This window comes from Lissotriton vulgaris, chromosome 5 (assembly GCF_964263255.1).
Source record: "Lissotriton vulgaris chromosome 5, aLisVul1.2, whole genome shotgun sequence".
NCBI classification, from domain to species: Eukaryota; Metazoa; Chordata; class Amphibia; order Caudata; family Salamandridae; genus Lissotriton; species Lissotriton vulgaris.
The window spans coordinates 1,924,059,226-1,924,076,425 of record NC_141693.1 but is presented as its reverse complement, the minus strand read 5'-3'; the positions used below and the strand labels follow the sequence as shown (position 1 = coordinate 1,924,076,425).

Below are 17,200 nucleotides of genomic sequence, written 5' to 3'. Positions count from 1 at the left end.
GGCCATGGCGGCTACCACTGCCCTGGGTCGGTTAGTGCCCTTGCAGGACATTTGTCAGGCAGCTACGTGGGCCTCGCTGCACACTTTCGCAAGACACTACTGCCTGGACAGCCAAGTCCGGAGGGATGGCTTCTTTGGACTTTCTGGTGCGATTGTTGGTTCGCAGACCCACCACCGGGGTTGGTATTGCTGGGGTATCTATTCTAAGGTAAGGAATCTAATACTAACCGGTTTCTTTCAGATGAACAAGTTACCTTCGGTAACGATATATCTGTAAGAAACAGTAGTTAGTATTAGATTCCTTACCGCCCCACCCATCCTCCCCGTTCTGCGAACCGATATCTAGGGTTAAGGCCATCCCCTTTCAGGGCCCTAGTTTCAATGGCACCAGTGTTGGTTTTTGACATGGCTCTGCATTTTTGGCATGGAAAAGCTGTGTCTAAGAACTGACGTCCGCACGCGGAGGTGGCATCTAAGTACTCCGACAACATCACGGCGCCGACGACTGACACGGAGCCGCAGACGACGCCTACCGACGCGCAAGGGTACTGCTACGCAAACATTTCCTGATCCAGTCTGACGCCTGGGGATATTCTAAGGTAAGGAATCTAATACCAACTACTGTTTCTTACAGATATATCGTTACCGAAGGTAAGTAACTTGTTCATTGTACATAACCAAAGCTAATGTTTGGAGGATTGTCAGGAAAGCATGTTTCCTCCTTTCGCTCCAACATTTCCAATGTGTTCGTTTTCCAAGAACTAATGGATGTTTTGAAACCTGACCTGTTCTAGATGTATGCTGCACATCTTTGTCCTTCAATCCAGGCCAGCACTAGGTTTCCCTGAATTCATTGGTTCCTTATGAGCTTTTGGAGCCTTATGAGGCACTGACAAGTGTTTCGCTGCGCATGCCCTTCTAAAATTGTTTCATCACTTAGCTTGTAGCTTGAGATCCTGTATTTCACACCTTAAGCATGCCGCCTCGTCTGAGGATTTGTTCGGGTGTTATGGTGTCGTTAAGCTGATGCACTGTTCTATTTCTTTCTTCAGGTTCCCATCATTCCTATAGTTATGTCTTCGTACCGAGACTTTTACAGCAAGAAGGAGAAGAAGTTTTCTACTGGTAAGTCTTACTCTTTAGTGGCCAACTGTTGACTCTTCTGCAGGCTATGCTTTACCTTTTTCTCCTTTTTGTTTTTCTGTTTTCCATCCTACTTTCCCTGTCTGTACTTTCTCTCTTCCCTATCTGTTTTGTCTTTCAAGTTATTTTTTTACATTGTATATTCCAATCCTAGTTTACTTTAAGTTCATTCTTTTGAAGGTGCATCTGATTTGATTTAAAGATCTTCTTAAAACTGGGGAAACCACAGTGGCACACTAATGCGTTCCATTTACCCTTGACCCTGATGTCTTGAGTTGGTACTCAGCATCACCACCCTTCTTTACTATGTGACTTCCTTTTGATTAAACACTGGCATTGTTTGAATGCTTCATTTGAATTTATTTCAAATACTTTGATTTTACAACCAATTGTTTTGCATTGTGGCATCTTCATCAACAGTCCTAAACGCTAGAATAGTCAAGCCTGTGCGCTGGGTCTCAAAGATATTTTTGATATACAACTCATTCAAATAGCAAACTTGCATTTTATATGCCTAAGACCATACTCGCTGAATTTCTTGTTTTTTATTTCTACTTAAAAATAAATGCCCAGTTGATACTGCTGCCAGGCCTCACAATGCCACTTATAAGTGAACAAGAGCATTCTAAATACATGGGTATCTGGATATTGAATGAGCCTGATAAGTTTTACATGGAAAATAAATGTTCCCTCCACTACTATGCAACGGAGGTGATAGGCTTCCCCTTTCCTTTCTGGGCCACGAAACTTTATTCAACATGAGTGCTGCCATGTTTCCCCCATGCTTTGCAAAATACCCCTTACTATATACCCGACAAATCACTCAAAAGGCTAGACGACTTTTAAACTTACTGCCATGGAAGAATAGTCCCCCAGAAAAGCAATACCAAAGCTACAGAAAAGCACTTTTGAGGGTGCAATCTAATTTCCTAAAAATAAGGTACACCGACTTTGCTAAGTTGTTGATAGTAAGTGAATGGACCTTTACCCTGCAAGGTAAACTTCCTTTAGATTGATAGACATGCATTTGCTAGGAAAGAATTAACACGTATAATATGAGGAAAAAGATCCTCTACTTCACCCCTAGAAATAGCTTCGGTTATAGAAGTGTGGTCTAGCCTCAGAGAAATGGGATTAAGTAGCCAATTGGGTCATAGCACAGTGAGGGGAGACATACATCGCTGATGGTTGAGGACTAGAGTCCCACCATGGACTTGTGTATGTCTGCAGAAACAGTGGTTAATTCTAGCACGGATTGTCCTAAGAAATTTGAACAAATGTGGGGTGCATTGTTGACAAACCATGAGGTTGCTTTAAAAAGGATAAATAGGTGAAGCAGAGCTATTGACCCAGAGCTACAAAGTTGTACATTAAAAACCACTAGACTCAAAGGTCAACTGAATTGCTAATTGTATCTATGCCTAATGGGAAGTTATAAATTGATCTACTGTACTGGTTCTCCTATACAATTGTGACTGAATGTATCGATAAGCTGCGGCCTGTACAGGTAAGAGCGGTGGGGCCGGGTGAGGGTGGATTTCGATGGACCTTGACCAGGGCAAATTATTTATTTAATTTCCCCTGGTCATAGTCTGTTGAAATCCCCCCTCACCCAGCCCCACCTCTCTTACCTGCACGGGCTGCGGCCGGTATCTATCACAATTAAACAGTGGCTTTCTGTCCCACAATTGATGTATTACAAATTGCGAACTCATGAAATATGTTTGAAATATATAAATACCCTGTTAACATTAAGTTACTTTAAACAACCCCAAATTGCCGTAACCTTGCTCCTCTGAGCCTTCTAGAAAAGCATGCAGTAAAGGCAGCCCAATAGGCAGCTCCTAAAAGCGAAAAGAAAAAACGCTAATTCTTACTTATTGAGGGACCAATCAGCTTCCAAATCCAGTCTTTGAGTTTTCCCATCTTTCCCTCTATTTACTACATAGATCTGGAGTCGCGCAGTCTGTCAAGTGCCCCAGTTGTAGAAGGAAGAAAGGTGCTAATGTGCAGCATGGTTTGTTCCACACTGTGAAGGACTGTCTGTTCTGCCAGAAAAGGCCCAGGACTACCAGGGAGCTTGAAGGTATACAGCTTAGGGAAAGAGTGGAAAATGTGCTCAACAGAGCGCTACGGAGATGCACTCAAGTGCGAAAGAGCAGCCAGTACAGGTGTTTCTTCCACAGGAACAGAGCTTTCTCTTACCCAATGGACTCCAGGGTGATGGACGTATTAAAAACAAAATTGCAACTCCAAACATGGACACCTTAACCATTCGATGTTGAGGACCTTGTTGTAGAAGGTTGTTGAACTTTGCTTATGTAATATTTTGCTATACTCTGTTGAAAAAGGATACAATGTCCGTGTTGTCGTGGACCCATGGGTTGACATCCAGAACTCATTTGGTGTCGAACAACACCCTTCGATGTCAACACTGATGACTTCGATATCAAAGCAATTCCGTCCAACTCAACTGCTGCTCTGGAGAGTTTGTGAGGTTGTCATATCATTGGTTGACCTTGTTCATGCCTCTTTACAGCCTCTACAATTTATTTTGATTCTGTGCTCAAAGATGATGATCAAACCCAGTAAGTCTGTGAATCCTCTGCCTCCTCTGATAAATACCCCTTTCATCATACAAAACTGGTATAACCACTCCTGCTCTGACAGGAGGCCCAGGTCAATCTACACTGGCAGTCGGTCCTGTGGAAATGAAATGGAAGACCTTGTAAAGCACATGTTCACCAACGAAGGCAACTTGGCGTTGCATAAATATCATCAAGAGTAGTCCAATGGTAACGCTAATGGTTTGATTAACAGAAAAGTAGTCGATTCATTGCTTTCCCAAGGGAAGAATGAAGCATGATGGATTTGATTCCTTTAGGATGATTGTGCAACAACTTAGGGCCACGTGCAAGACATTTCTCTGTGCTGTAATAAACTTTCTTCAAACTCTTAAATATGACTCTTTGCTTAACGGGAAGCCATTGCATCCATCTACAGGCCTCAGACCTGTTCCTATCTTTCTAATTACTGGTTACCTAAAGCACAACATTTTTTAATTCTCTGAATGGGATTTAAAAAGTAATTCGGGAAGCCCCAAATAAAGAATTACTGATGTATACTTCTAATCTCCGATTTCTCACCTTAATATCCCTCAGCAACAAATTGCAGCAGGAGATTTTGATAGCTACTCGTGTGCATGGTGTGTGGCTTTGGTCAGCTCTGTGATGACTCCATACTGCCCCAGAAGTGATGGAGTGGACCCAGATCGAATCCTCACCTGCACGTTGACGTCACAACAATTATTTCTGTGCCTGTCCACTCTGATCCCGAGCTGCGCTCCAAACTTGATGCCCTTTCAACGTAAAGATTCAGTGTGTGTAAAAATTACCGGAAGTTGAAGTCTGTCACAGACCCTCACGGGTGTTAGTTGTGCTTGGGTTCTGGCCTCCACTTTTAGTTGTGAGAATTATGCCAATATGCACCTTATTGCAATGCAGGAGGTGAATCTCGGTCTTTGAACACAGGAGGGAGCATTTGAAGCTCCAAGGCATTTACCTGGCTGTAGTCCTAGTTTTGAGTGTAAGGGGTATTTTGCAGTATATGAAGGAAATGTGGTAGCACTCAGAACAAAGTTGCATGGCCCAGAGAGGAAAGATCGAAGCCTATTCTTGTGTTTCTGCACAAATTCCACTTATCGGCAGGAAAACCAAGCTGAACTCTACCCCATCCTGCTGCTCCAACTCTAACAGGAAGGCACAAGGGCATCAATCACATTCCTTCGCTCTCACCAATTTCAAACCCTTTTAGCAATTGGTCTCAATTTTCCTTGAATTTCCAGCCAGGGACATCTTCAACCCCACAGAACATGGCGGCGTTCCAAGAGGCCACCTTTAGTGTGAATCGGGGTCCCTTTAGTTTTCCTTGATACCTAGGGTGCTGTAGGTGTCGCCAGTCGGACTTATGCTTGTGGGTCTGCCCCTTCAGGACCTGCTGCTGGTCCTTCACCAACTCTGGTCCCGACTACAACACAGACGTGAAAGTAAGTTCCAGTTCCTTCCACCCTAGTGTTGACGCCAAGTTGCTGATGCAAGGCCCGGTTGTGGTGGGACCCAGACTGATGTTGATCCATTCCAGGCCCATGTTGCACCATCAAATCACAAAGATGCGACCAGTTGTTCTGCAATAAAATTCTAACCCAAGGCCTTCACCATGACTCCAGTAGTATCAGAGGCTTGCTGAATGCACCTCATGTCTCCCTGGAAATTGATTAATGGGGAGAAGGGGATTACTTACTTCCCCCTCTTTATACTGAAGATGCTTTGTATTTTTTGATTTCCGTAAAGCCAGTGGTCTAGACACCTCTTGAAACTGAGCTACACTCGCCACTTGGACCGCCAACTCAAGAAAATGCCAGATTTACAGTGGTGGTTCAGCGTGCACCTATTTTTCTAGACTGTCAGTTGGCTACCGTTACAATTCTTCAACCAAGACAAGCTTCATCTGATGTTGACTTGGTCCAAACCATACTAATGCCCCTCGATTAGTCCACCTGTGGCTGGGCTTGGTGACATAGAACTGCATTTGGTGACTCACACTTACTAACCAAACATCACACACCGGAAACCCAGATGGCGAATCTGAAAGTATTAATGGCTTTGGAAAGCACATGTTTTCTTCGACTTGTTGAGTCCTCATATTCATTGATGCAGTTTGTTTCCTGAGAATGTACGCCCATGCATTATGGGATATTGTCTACGATTTCTTACCAGCTGCCCCAGAGGATCTCTTAGCCTCTTTTGTCCAAATAATAAATGATGGTCAGGATGCTGCAAAGGATGTACTCCCTGTTGACCTGGACTCTGATTCAATAGACCAAGCTATTGGTATCATTGTTGTGCTCAGACAGCATGCCTGGATGAGGACAGTAGGGTTTAAAGGGGATCTGCAAGAGTCCTTATGGACATGCCCTTTGATGGGTTCAGACTTTTTTGTTAGAAGCCTGATTAGGTGCTAGAATCTTTTAAAGACCGTATCACAGCTTGTTATTAGTTATTGTTATCGCCAGTCCGGCAATGTTTCACATTAGTAGAGGATTTTTTAGGTGCTACTGCAAGGTGCTAGCTTATAGTCCCCATCCACCTTCCAAACCTGTGCTATAGTAATGGACACCCAGCCATTTCATGTGCAAAGACATGGCAACAGGTGAAACTATTTGCACCAGCAGGGGATGCAATCCTTAGTGTTGCAGCAGCTGGCAAACTGCTGTCCTTTGTCCTCCTAGGCTTATGCCTGGCCTGTATGAGGAAGAATATTGCATTTGCTCCCTGGAGATCCATCATGTTAGACATGTGGGTCTTAATTGTTTATCCACCCAATCTTCCTCCTGCTCCAGTGTGACTTTCAGAGAAGCACTCAACAAACTTGATGCAGGAAGTTCCTCAGTGAGCAGTGCCAGACTGGAGGAGGGTGTTTTTGTGCTATTTCCTCGACCAGGCCAGCTTAATCCTGTTCCTGATAAATGTCTTTCTAAGTTCAGTATGCTCACCTTGGCTCAGATCTTTTCAGCTATGGACCCAGAAGATTGAATGGTCTCCATTGACTTGCAGGATGCATATTTCCTTATAGCCCGTGAGCATTATCTTTAGTTTGAAGTGGGATTAGAGCCCTTTAAATTTGCCTTGCTCCTCTTTAGCCTTCCCTCTACCCCTCATGTATTGAAATAAGTGTTGATGGAGGTAGCTGCCCACCCCACAATGTCAGTGATACATGCTTCTGTGTCTCGACACCTAGTTGCTCAAGGTAGACGGAGTCCTGGGTCGTGGCTATGATGTGATCATAGATCTTCGTCAGGACTGCTATGCTGCTGATTGAACTTCTGATCTTGTACATACCTCATCCTTGTCCCAAATGCTAGATGACATGTGGGCCCTGCAATGGAACCTCAGATTCATTAGGCCTAACATCAGGGTTGCCGCTCCAACTGCATCCACTTCTCTCTGTAGACCCCTCAGGGACAGCAAATCCAACCTGAACTGCGACAGGCCACTCTCCTTTCCCAAGCCGGTGTCCACAGTTGTGACCGATGCACCACTGCTGGGTTTGGGGGAGCGGTAGAAATGAAAGGCCTTTGGTCTGTGATCAAGTCCCAGCTCAAGGTTGTCCTTTTAGAGCTTCCGGCAGGTTATCTATCTTGCCTGAAATACTTCCTGCCATCTATCAAAGGGAGGCTGGCGCAAGTCCTCACATGACCACTATGTGGATTTGCAACAATTAGAAAGGAGTGAAGCCCTGGATCCTTTGCCAGGGAGCCCCACACCTCTGGAGGTGAATGGACCAGCAGGACATCTTCCTAGTAACAAAGCAAACAAAGTGAGCACATTTCATTCGGTGGACTAGAAGTGGCGTCTCCATCCAGAGGTAGCAAAGAGTGTCTCATGCTAGCGAGATTCATTCTGGCTATATCTATTTGCCACCGTCTAATGTGGAGGTCCATTATTATGCATGTTGAAGATTCCACCAACGCATTTGTTAGGAGACTCATTACATCTGCAATGGGACGGACTCTTGTAAGCACTTCCACTGCTACCTCTCCTGCCTCAGGTTCAGAGGAAGATCTGTACATTCTGGTCACAAGTCCTCTCCATCGCCCCAGACTGAGGCTGGAGGATGTGGTACCCACAGGATGTTCAGTTTACCAATTCAGGAGGACCTCTGTCTCTGCACCAGGGCAGAGTCTTGCCTCACTCACCACACACTACACCTCCATTTGTAGAGATTCAAGGGTGGCTATTATGTTATTGTAGAGTGCTTGGTTACTGCATTCGGAGTATCCCCAAGCTAGGCTTCAAGGTCTCCAAGTTTCTGCATGGAATCAGAACATTTATAGTTGTCTCCAGCAGCAAGTGCGCACTGTATCTTGACCGCTTTGCTTTTCATACATTGCATCACTCAGGAGATGTTAAATTACTCAAATGATCATATCACGGACATCTCAAATGAGCTTGATGATCACTGATGGTATCACTGCTAACACCATGTCCTATGTAGAATAGATGTTCTTAGAAGCTACTTTGTATCTCCTCAATGTAACTCTGTAACAAGAGCAAATCGTGGATTTGCATGCCTCTCTCACGATAATCATACTCTTTAGGAAGTTTCAAAAATTTATTCCAGAAAAAAACAAATTAAAAAATATAACCAATAGCAAAACCATTCTACAATTTACACTTATTTTCTTTCCTGTAGCATTTTGGATTTTTTGGAGTGTATACCTTTTGGTATTTGCATTTTCGCTGGGTTCTTTCTTTGTAATGTAATATGGTACTTTGGTTCGCTTGATTTCTTTTTAATCGATCAGGTTTCATTTTTGTTATTTGCATTTATTTTCCCTTCTTTTGCATGTACTGTTCTTTAAAAAATATATATATGTCTTGTGAGCAGACTATTTTGTGTTCTTTATCTCTGATCAATTAATTTTTTTAAAGTTCTTCCCACTTGCCATTTCGGTTCAGGGAAGTTGTAGTCATCACTTTAAAAAAGGTGGCATAGTAGTACCAGTTTATTGCATTTCAATCAGACTTGTTCTTTTTCTGTCTTATTGCCTCGCTTTCTTTTTTTTTAATCGTAATACTTTCCCACTTTTAATTTTTATGTGCATTATATTTTCTCTTGTGCAAACATTTGTCGCTTTCTTTTGTTATAATATTTTTCTTCCATTTTGCCTTTGTCATGGTCACTCACATCTTTTCAATCTTTATTTGGTCTTTGTTTTTCCATCTTGCTGTTTATTTCATCGCCTGCATGACCTTCTTCTCTTCCCTTTTCTATTCCTCCATGTTACGACTGAGTTCCCTTTTTTTGCCATCCTTAACTGGTACCCCTTTTCATATGTTTCTGTCACCACTGCTTTATTTTCATGTTTATTATTCGATTGGTTTTATGTTTCTGATGTTTCTCTTTTCCATTTTTCCCTTTTTTTGATCCTCCTATCTTCTTCTTCTTTTACCCATTTAAACTGGTTTCCCACTTCTGTTTTCTTCACATTCTCCTGTTTCTCTTTCTGTTCCTAAACACTCCTTTCCCTTCTCTTCTACATTTACTCTTGCTGTGTCTTCTTCCTGTCACTTCCCCACCTCCTCTCCTCTTTCCTCTTCTGCTTCTCTTGTCTTTGCTCATTCCTGTTTTCTGCTTGTTTTTCTCCTTTTGTTTCCTCTGCCCCTTCCACTCCTTTCCATCTCCTACATGCCGCATGCATTACACCTCTTTGCCCCTTTCTTCTTTGCACCCCCCCTTTTTATTTTCTTCAATTTACTTGCTCTGTCCCTGCCCATACCTCCTATTTGCCCCTTTGCTTCTCTTCTCTGATTCCCAGGAAAGTGCATGGTGCGGATCCTTCCCCGGATAGAGACCAGGGGCCTGACCTCGGACGATGTTCCGGAGCTGACCGAGAGCGTGCGGAGGACCATGCTGTCTGCTTTCCTCGAGATGTCTGGTGAAGCCAGAGACAAGGACCCTGGTGGTGGCCAGTGAATTTCAAGAAGGCAACCAAGGATGCCCAAGTGGCTGGAGGCGGCGGGCTACCGCGAGGGGCTGGAGGCAGCAGGGGCAGTGATCAATGGGGCCAAATCGCACTTACAAAATAGGGCCTGAAGAAGGTCAACCTACGTATGCGAGATAAACACTTGTCAGTGGCTTATTATGAACACAAAACCAAACAATGTGAGCTGGGGTTTTAGGGAGGACCTCACCCCTCCCATGATCAAGAAGTTAAAATGGGAACAGAGTCCATTCCAGCTACGAGTAAAAAAGAAACCTAGCGGCGCCCCTTCCTTTGCAGCTCTCACTTGGAACGGCCCATCCTAAGAGCATTAACTCAGACTGAGCCGCATGGCATGACCCATTTGTACCTCAGCGGGGAGTGGTGAGGGTGGACACACAAAAGCAAGAGGCATTCACCCTCAAACCCCTGTTCTTAACAACTCCCTTCTTTTGCTTCCTTGTGCTGTGTCTGTTACCTTATTTATTTATTGTGAAGAGGCGTTCTTTTCCTTTGTGTGTTCTATTGCTACTCTGTGTTTTTTTTATTTGTGGCTCAGGTTTGTTTCTCTGAAGAGGAGACGGGACAAGGAGAAGTTGCTGCCTTTTCACTTGAAAATATATCTACATTTCCATTTTGGTTATCTCTGCCAGTGGATGGTGGGTTTGCCTCTTGCTATATAAGAACTAGTTCAGATTTTGTTGCCAAACACTCCCAATCCCTAAACCTGTCCTACATGTGGCAGCAATGGAATCCAATTTTTTTATTTTATTTTTGTATTTTTGGGACACCATTCAGTAGCTGTTTGCTGTGCAACAGTTTGAGAATTGTGTGTACTAGCTCCCAGGTGTTAAAAATCGCTCATTGTATGTGTGCAGGGGAGCGGGAGCCTTGTCGCCCATGCCAGCAAGAGCTGTTCACTTTAAATTCAACATGCAATTGTAGGATATGTGATTAGAATCGATGAAGGCAACCTTTAGGAAGGGTTGAATACGTTTACTTTAATCCAGGGTGTTTTTGCAGTGTTAGGTGATTTGTTTTCGCTCATGCCCTTGGTGTGAATTAATGTGCCTGGCAAATTATGTTCTAGTCGCTGGATAAGAGTTCAAGGGATGTTGAGTACCCTTCTTCGATGTCTTTATGACCAATGCTTCAAGGGGTTGTCTCTTCTATACGGGCCCTAAAGGTTAATGCCTGTGTCTTCACCTGACCTCGCCTCGTCAGAGGTCAATTTGGCCTTTTAGGCCGATGCTCCAAATTTGTTCAGTGCCATTCTTCCTGGGTGCGGCCCCTCCTCATTCGAAGCGGTCTTCAAGTGGCCTATAATTTAAGAGGTAGATTGGCCTCTTGGTTGATGAGTACCGGACAGGGTAGAGATGCTCCCCCACCACCTCCTAGAAGAGGACTGCATGGGGTAGGGTTGTTGCAGCCACATACTCATAGTGCAGCAAAAGCTTCTAGACAGAGTTGTTGCTTTGCTGTTAATAAAACGGGCAGTTGAGTTCGGTGTAGGTGCAATCTAAGCAAACAGTCTTCCTGATCTAGCCTCATGTAAAGAGCATGTTTGTGGATCCACCTTCCTGCTTATTTCTTGAGAAGCATCTGTGATTAGATTAATGCTGAAGAACAGTTAGTCCGGTCATGAATACTTACTTTTTCCATGAGGGAGAGTGTTGAAGGAAGTTGACTGCTGGTTGAGTTGGTTCACTGGTGAGCAGCTGGAAAGCTACATGGGCACACTGAATGAGCCAGGATTTCAGCCTGCAATTTCATGCGGTCTTAACCGAAAGTGATTTTCCCCTCTCGCCCCAAATTCGTCATAGGAATTAACCCGTAAAATGAAGAGACATTCAATTTTGTGACTTACCAAATTCTAACCTTTATCTTCTCCAGCACAGTCTACATCCTACTCTGTTGTATACTGGCTTTTATTTCTTAGAGTTCTTCCTCTCTTGTAACCTCAGAAAAGGTTCACAGCACTGGTGTTTTAGCACTGTACTGTCAAGCACTGTACAGTAGGTTGTGGCCAAAAGGTATGAGGATTGATAGAGTATGTTGGACAGCGTATCTCTCATATGGGCCTTTCCGATGCCCAATACTTGTGTGGTGGGTCTCCGCGAGCACTCCATGCAATGTTGACCAAGTTAAGAAAAATATCTGGGCCTCCTTGGAGTTATATGCATTCAGTAGGTGTACAGGAACTGAATTGTTTTGTCATCCATTGTGCAAGAAGGGTAGACGAATGTGCCCTGGTCCCACATAGACTCTGTTTGACCAAGATTCTTTAAAGGGTATTGGGCAGGTCTTTGGTTGGAATTCCTGGTTTGTAGATCAAGTAGTTGGTAGGTCTTCTGCTAGAGGCTAGGGCTTGGGCTGGTGCACTTGTACCACACCATGAAGCTTGAACGTATCTTTGGTAGTAGCCATGAAGCTTGGGCAATAGATACTGGTATAGGACAAGGCCTTTGGACACACGTTTGCATTAGTCTGTGATGCTGGGACTTTGAACCTGTCCTTACGCTTTTTGTCTTTTTTCTTTTTTTTTTTTTTTTTTTTTACTGGGTAGCTTTGAAAAAGAGCTTGTAAAACCACATGAAGTTTAGACAGCCATGCTTGTATTAGACCGTAACATTATGCAAAATCTATTGGTCTAGACAGTAAAGTTCGGGCAGAAGTGGCTGTGATAGACATTGGAACTCAGATAGCAGTGTGTGCACTGGACTATGTCACTTGTAAAAAAAGCACTTGTACTACACTGTGAAGCTTGTAAAGAATCTTTTATTCTAGAATGTTGCTTGCCTGAAGCCTACTAATAGACTTCTTGGATAAAGACCAGGCACTGGCGTATGAACAGAAGTTTGACAAGAAGCCTTTATTCTAGACCTTGTATTTTGGGTAGGAAAGGTTTTACTAAACCATGAAGCAAAAAACTTCCTTTTTGACCATTGACCGAGTTCTGGTTTTAGTGTTCTGGACCATAGAACTAGAGCATGAAGCTTGGACAGAGACTCTCATACACGTTCATTAATTTTGAACTACAGCTCTAGTACTAACAAATGAAGGGTAAACAAATTCTCTAATCAAAATATGATGCTGATGCTAATGCTGTTGTGTTGTAAAATCAGGTTTAGCCAGTGTTAGGCCAGAAGAGCAAGAAGCATGAACAGAAGCTCTGGTGGGTGTGAACCATTCCGACTATGAAGCTTGGACAGCTATTTTCATACTAAATTGCAAAGCTTGGACTGAAGACTAGCCACACAACTTGACTAGAAGTTCTTGATTTGAACTATGAGATATGAATAGAAACATGCATGCACTTACGTGAGACAATGGCACTTAGACTGAAGCTCAAACTAGACCAGAAAGTGTAAACGGAAGCTTTTGTAGGAGACCGTGTACTGCAAGTAGACGTGGATTTAAGCATGAGCTGCCTGTACTGAAGCTGTTGTGCTGCAGATTGAGCACTTGTACACCACTCTCCCATTGGAGCATGGAGCTTAGTACACATCTTTGTGCTAGTTTTAAATAGCCTAATGAAAACTGCTGAAGTAGTATTTTTATATCTGGGAGAAGCTGTTGCATCAAAGAATGAATACTTGGTGGAGTTTTTTTTTTGTTTTGATTGTTTGTAGGGTAGATGTGTTAGCTGTAGATCCTAAAGATCCATCTAGAGTTTATGGGAGGGTTTGACAAAAAATGGTTTCAGCTCAAACACTTTGGAAGATGCCTACCTTATAAAAGCGTGGACTTTTAGTAGCTGCTTTTGTTAGAATTTGGTTCCTTTATATAAACTCTTATCCCAATCCAAGCTCTCCGATATTCCTCAATCCATTTTTACAGCCTGAAACTTTAGCATTCAATATCTCCGTTTTGGTTGAAACACTAGTATCTCCGCGCTGTTTTGATTAAAGCTCTGGTATTGCATTTCTTCACCTTGGACAAAAAACATTTCTCATTCCAGCCCTCAGCGAAGCTTCTGAATTCTTTTGTCGAGTCTTGTTCAGAGCTCTTGTAGTCCTTTGCTAAGGTTTGGCCAAAACCCTTGTTTCTTGTGTCTCAAAGTGACACAACTCTATACCTTGTTTTCCTTTCTGAATTTTAGCCAAATCTTATTGTCCATCTCTCAACTTTGGCCAGTTATTCTGCCCCCACCTCTTGATACCAATAAACCCTGTTGGAACTGAAGTTGTTTTAGATGGCATGGCCCAGCCTTGCCATCCTAAAACCCTTGTATCGAAAATCTTGGGCTCTGTTTCTAAAATCTGACAGGTACTTTTGTATTGATTGAAATTCTACTTTCCGGTTTCTTAATATTGAATGACGACATTCAACCATATTTGACTGCAACACCTCTATCATGTCCCCAAGGCATTACTGGATATCTTGGATTCCATCTCTCCACTTTGACTGTGACATTCCATTCCTGTCCCTCAAGCTTTCCTAGAATTCTTCAATCCCCTCTTTGACTTATCATTCTGCAATCATGTCCCTTAAGCATCATTGATTACCTTGAATTCTATTTTGACATTGGCAGCAACTTTTGTTGAATCTGTCTGTAATGAGTTAATCGGTTATTGATGCTCTTTAACGTCTGTATTTTGCTGGCGGTTCACTGAATTCACTCATGACAATTGTCCTGCTTTCTGAACTCATGAACTTGGCTAAATATTGTTTTTTATCTTTTTGTTGCGCTTTCTAAATTCAGTTTTTTCTAAACTGAAAATGTAGGCCAAAGTTTTGTGTCTTTTTTAATCATGTGGAAGCTCTGGCATTTGACCCTCCTTTTTGGTTGGCATGTGTAACTGACATCTCAGTCTTAGCTAAATTACTTATTCAATGGTGAATTGAGGTATTTGTATTCGTCGGTTACACTTCGGCCACCTGACTCAGTCATCTTTGATGCAAGCTCTAAATGGATGCACTTGTGTTAGAGCCTGGTTTGGTTGCATTGGGGTTACCACTTGTACTAGATATTAAATGGTTACCTGAGTGGCGGTAAGATCCGTGATGGTACAGACTGTCAAAGTGGACTGTGAAAGGAAACACTTTTGGCAGGAGGAAGCTTATGTTTTTCCTCTTTTTGGCTAAGTGTTCCCAACAGGAGATGCTGACGTTTTGGGATGAAAGCAGGATTGCATTTAGAGAGTTACTGGTGGGAGTTTACGTACGTGGCCAAACCAGGGCAGTTGTGAAGAGTGAAATCACTTTTGTCCTCTTATTTTTCCAGGCAGTTGAATGTATGAGGAGCAGAAGGATCTTAAAATCAACACCCTGGGTTTGGTTTTGTTTACACCTATTTTGTTTCATTTTTTAATGTTTTATATATATATATATATTTTTTTTGTTTTTGTTTACGCAATAGCATTGCCTTTGTGTGAAAACTGTTACAAATGTGAATTTCTTTTGCACATTCAAAGATGCTTTTCTCCAACCCTATCTTCAATCTCTTGCTGTGCTTTCTCACTGCTTTTCCTGTCACCCGGTGCGTTTTTGCTCTCCCTCTAAAAGATGTTGCTGAATTGCAAGGTGGGATGGCAGCATGTTGGAGGTCAAGAAATAGCCAGCTGTGGTCCTTGGCAAGTTGAAGGATTCTAGTGATGATAAAGGGAGAGAGGGCTAGCCTTAGAGGTAGAGATGTGTGCCTACAGAGGAAAAAATAGTCTGGAGGAGAGGTTCCATCTTGGAATAACGGCTCTGTGATCTCAGACAATCCTCCAGATTCATATTATTTATACATTTATGTAGTTTGTTTTATTTTATCACCTCACTGTTAGACAATTGTTCAGTGGGAAAGCACTTAGACCATATGCTAACAATTATGTATCGGAATGATTTTAACTGCAATTATGTAACCCAGTGTGGCTTAAGTGCAGAGCCTTAGGCGATAGTTGATAGTGCATGAAGCCAGGTGCCACAGGTGGAAAGAGCCATGCAGAAGAATACGGCAAGATGCGATCAGACGAGGAAACCCTTCCTTTCATACCCATCTGCGCTATGTCTGTTGAGCAGTGGATGCAAGTATTGTAGGTCTCGTGTCCTTTCTCCCACCTTTTGTTGTGCAGTCTCCTCCTCTGGTGGGGAGCACAGGCTGAATCTTTTGCAAAATGGCAGACAGACAGGAAATTGTATCTCCCTATGCTCTTTGTAAAGCCATCTGTGCAGTATGCCACACTGTTGCTAGGTTTCTCTGCCAATGTCGCTCTGAGGAACCTACCTGCTTTTTGTCTCCAATGTGTGTACTTTAGTTCCCATTAGTTGCTGCCATTTCACCCTTTGCAAGTTGACTTTAAGGTAGATGATGGATGAGTTAGCAGAGAAGATGAGATATTTATATATATATATATATATCTCTCTCTCGAGATTAAAGTCGTCTGGCTCCCTGTCAAAGGACTTTTGCAGTCTTGTCTGCACGTGTAATCTGCAATGGCCGTAAATGTTGTACTTCCTAGGATACCCTTGCTAACCACTGCAGTTTCTAATATCACCTGGTTTTCGTTCTGTAGGAATTCCAAAGCACTCCAAACACATTAATTAATCTGCAATGGAGCAGAATGTCAAGTCCCAGAAGTCCTTTCAGGGATATGAAGGAACTGGCATGTCGTCCATATGCCAAGGTCGCTAAGGTTTGACAGGTGGCAAACTGTCAGGGAATGTTTTGAACATTCAGGATCCAGTATTTTTTTATTTGTTCTCTTTGTTATTATTTTATTGTTTGTGCTGTGATTGGCAGTCCTGCGGTGTCAATTTAACCGTTTTAAAAATCTGCCGCCCTTGGGGGTTCCCAGCAGTCCCAGGGAAGCGGCAGATTTTAATTTTATGAACACCTTTGTAGGGGCCCACGGAAAGAAAACTGATGCTAAACGGACTTGGGTGGGGGAGCGAATGGGCACGCACCCCTCCTGGCAGGGCTGCTGTCAACCGTTGAAATACTTTATGCACACAGCCAATGCAAAACGGACAGCCCTCATTACAGAAAATGGGTGTGCACCGCACGTTTGATGGGAATCGACTGCTGAAAACGAACAGCAACATTGACCCGGAAGGAGTGGGGAGCGTGGAGGCCATTTCTTCCGTAGCGTTGTAGATGTATTTTTTATGGATATACGTATAATGATCAGATCCAACAACTCCTGTGCTTCAGAACCACTTGTCAATAAAAGACACCTGGCTACGAAGTGGGACTACTGTTTCCTTCTTAAGTGTTCTGCAGCGTAACTGTAAGGAAAATGTGTTCACATAACAATGTACTTGCAAACATAGCTGGGAAATGATCCAAAAGGTTTTGTATGCAAACTGTTACTCGAAATGGCCCTGGTCCATTAGCCAATACTAACACTTTTGGGAAAACACTTTTATTTCTGATCTTTTATCTTTTTACCAAAAAGCCCAAATCTTGAATATGGTGTTGGCGGTACCTGAGGAACTGAAAAATCTTAATTCTCAGGGGTCTTACTAATATCATTAAAGAACTTGGCACAGAAGCTGATATATGAAAAGACATCTTTATTAAACTTT

General features: G+C 42.9%; 1 protein-coding gene across 2 annotated transcripts in view; it reads left to right on the top strand.

Annotated features, from left to right (window-relative positions):
- The window catches only part of AGPAT1 (1-acylglycerol-3-phosphate O-acyltransferase 1), a 249,357-nt gene extending 232,500 nt beyond the window's left edge, over window positions 1-16,857 (top strand). For both annotated transcript variants that reach the window (XM_086924516.1, XM_086924515.1), the window contains exons 6-7: window positions 1,053-1,125; window positions 9,521-16,857. In XM_086924516.1, coding sequence (XP_086780642.1) covers window positions 1,053-1,125; window positions 9,521-9,678 — 231 coding nt within the window. In that variant the 3' untranslated portion in view covers window positions 9,679-16,857. The remainder of the gene's footprint in view (window positions 1-1,052; window positions 1,126-9,520) is intronic.
- The last annotated feature ends 343 nt before the right edge of the window (window positions 16,858-17,200 follow it).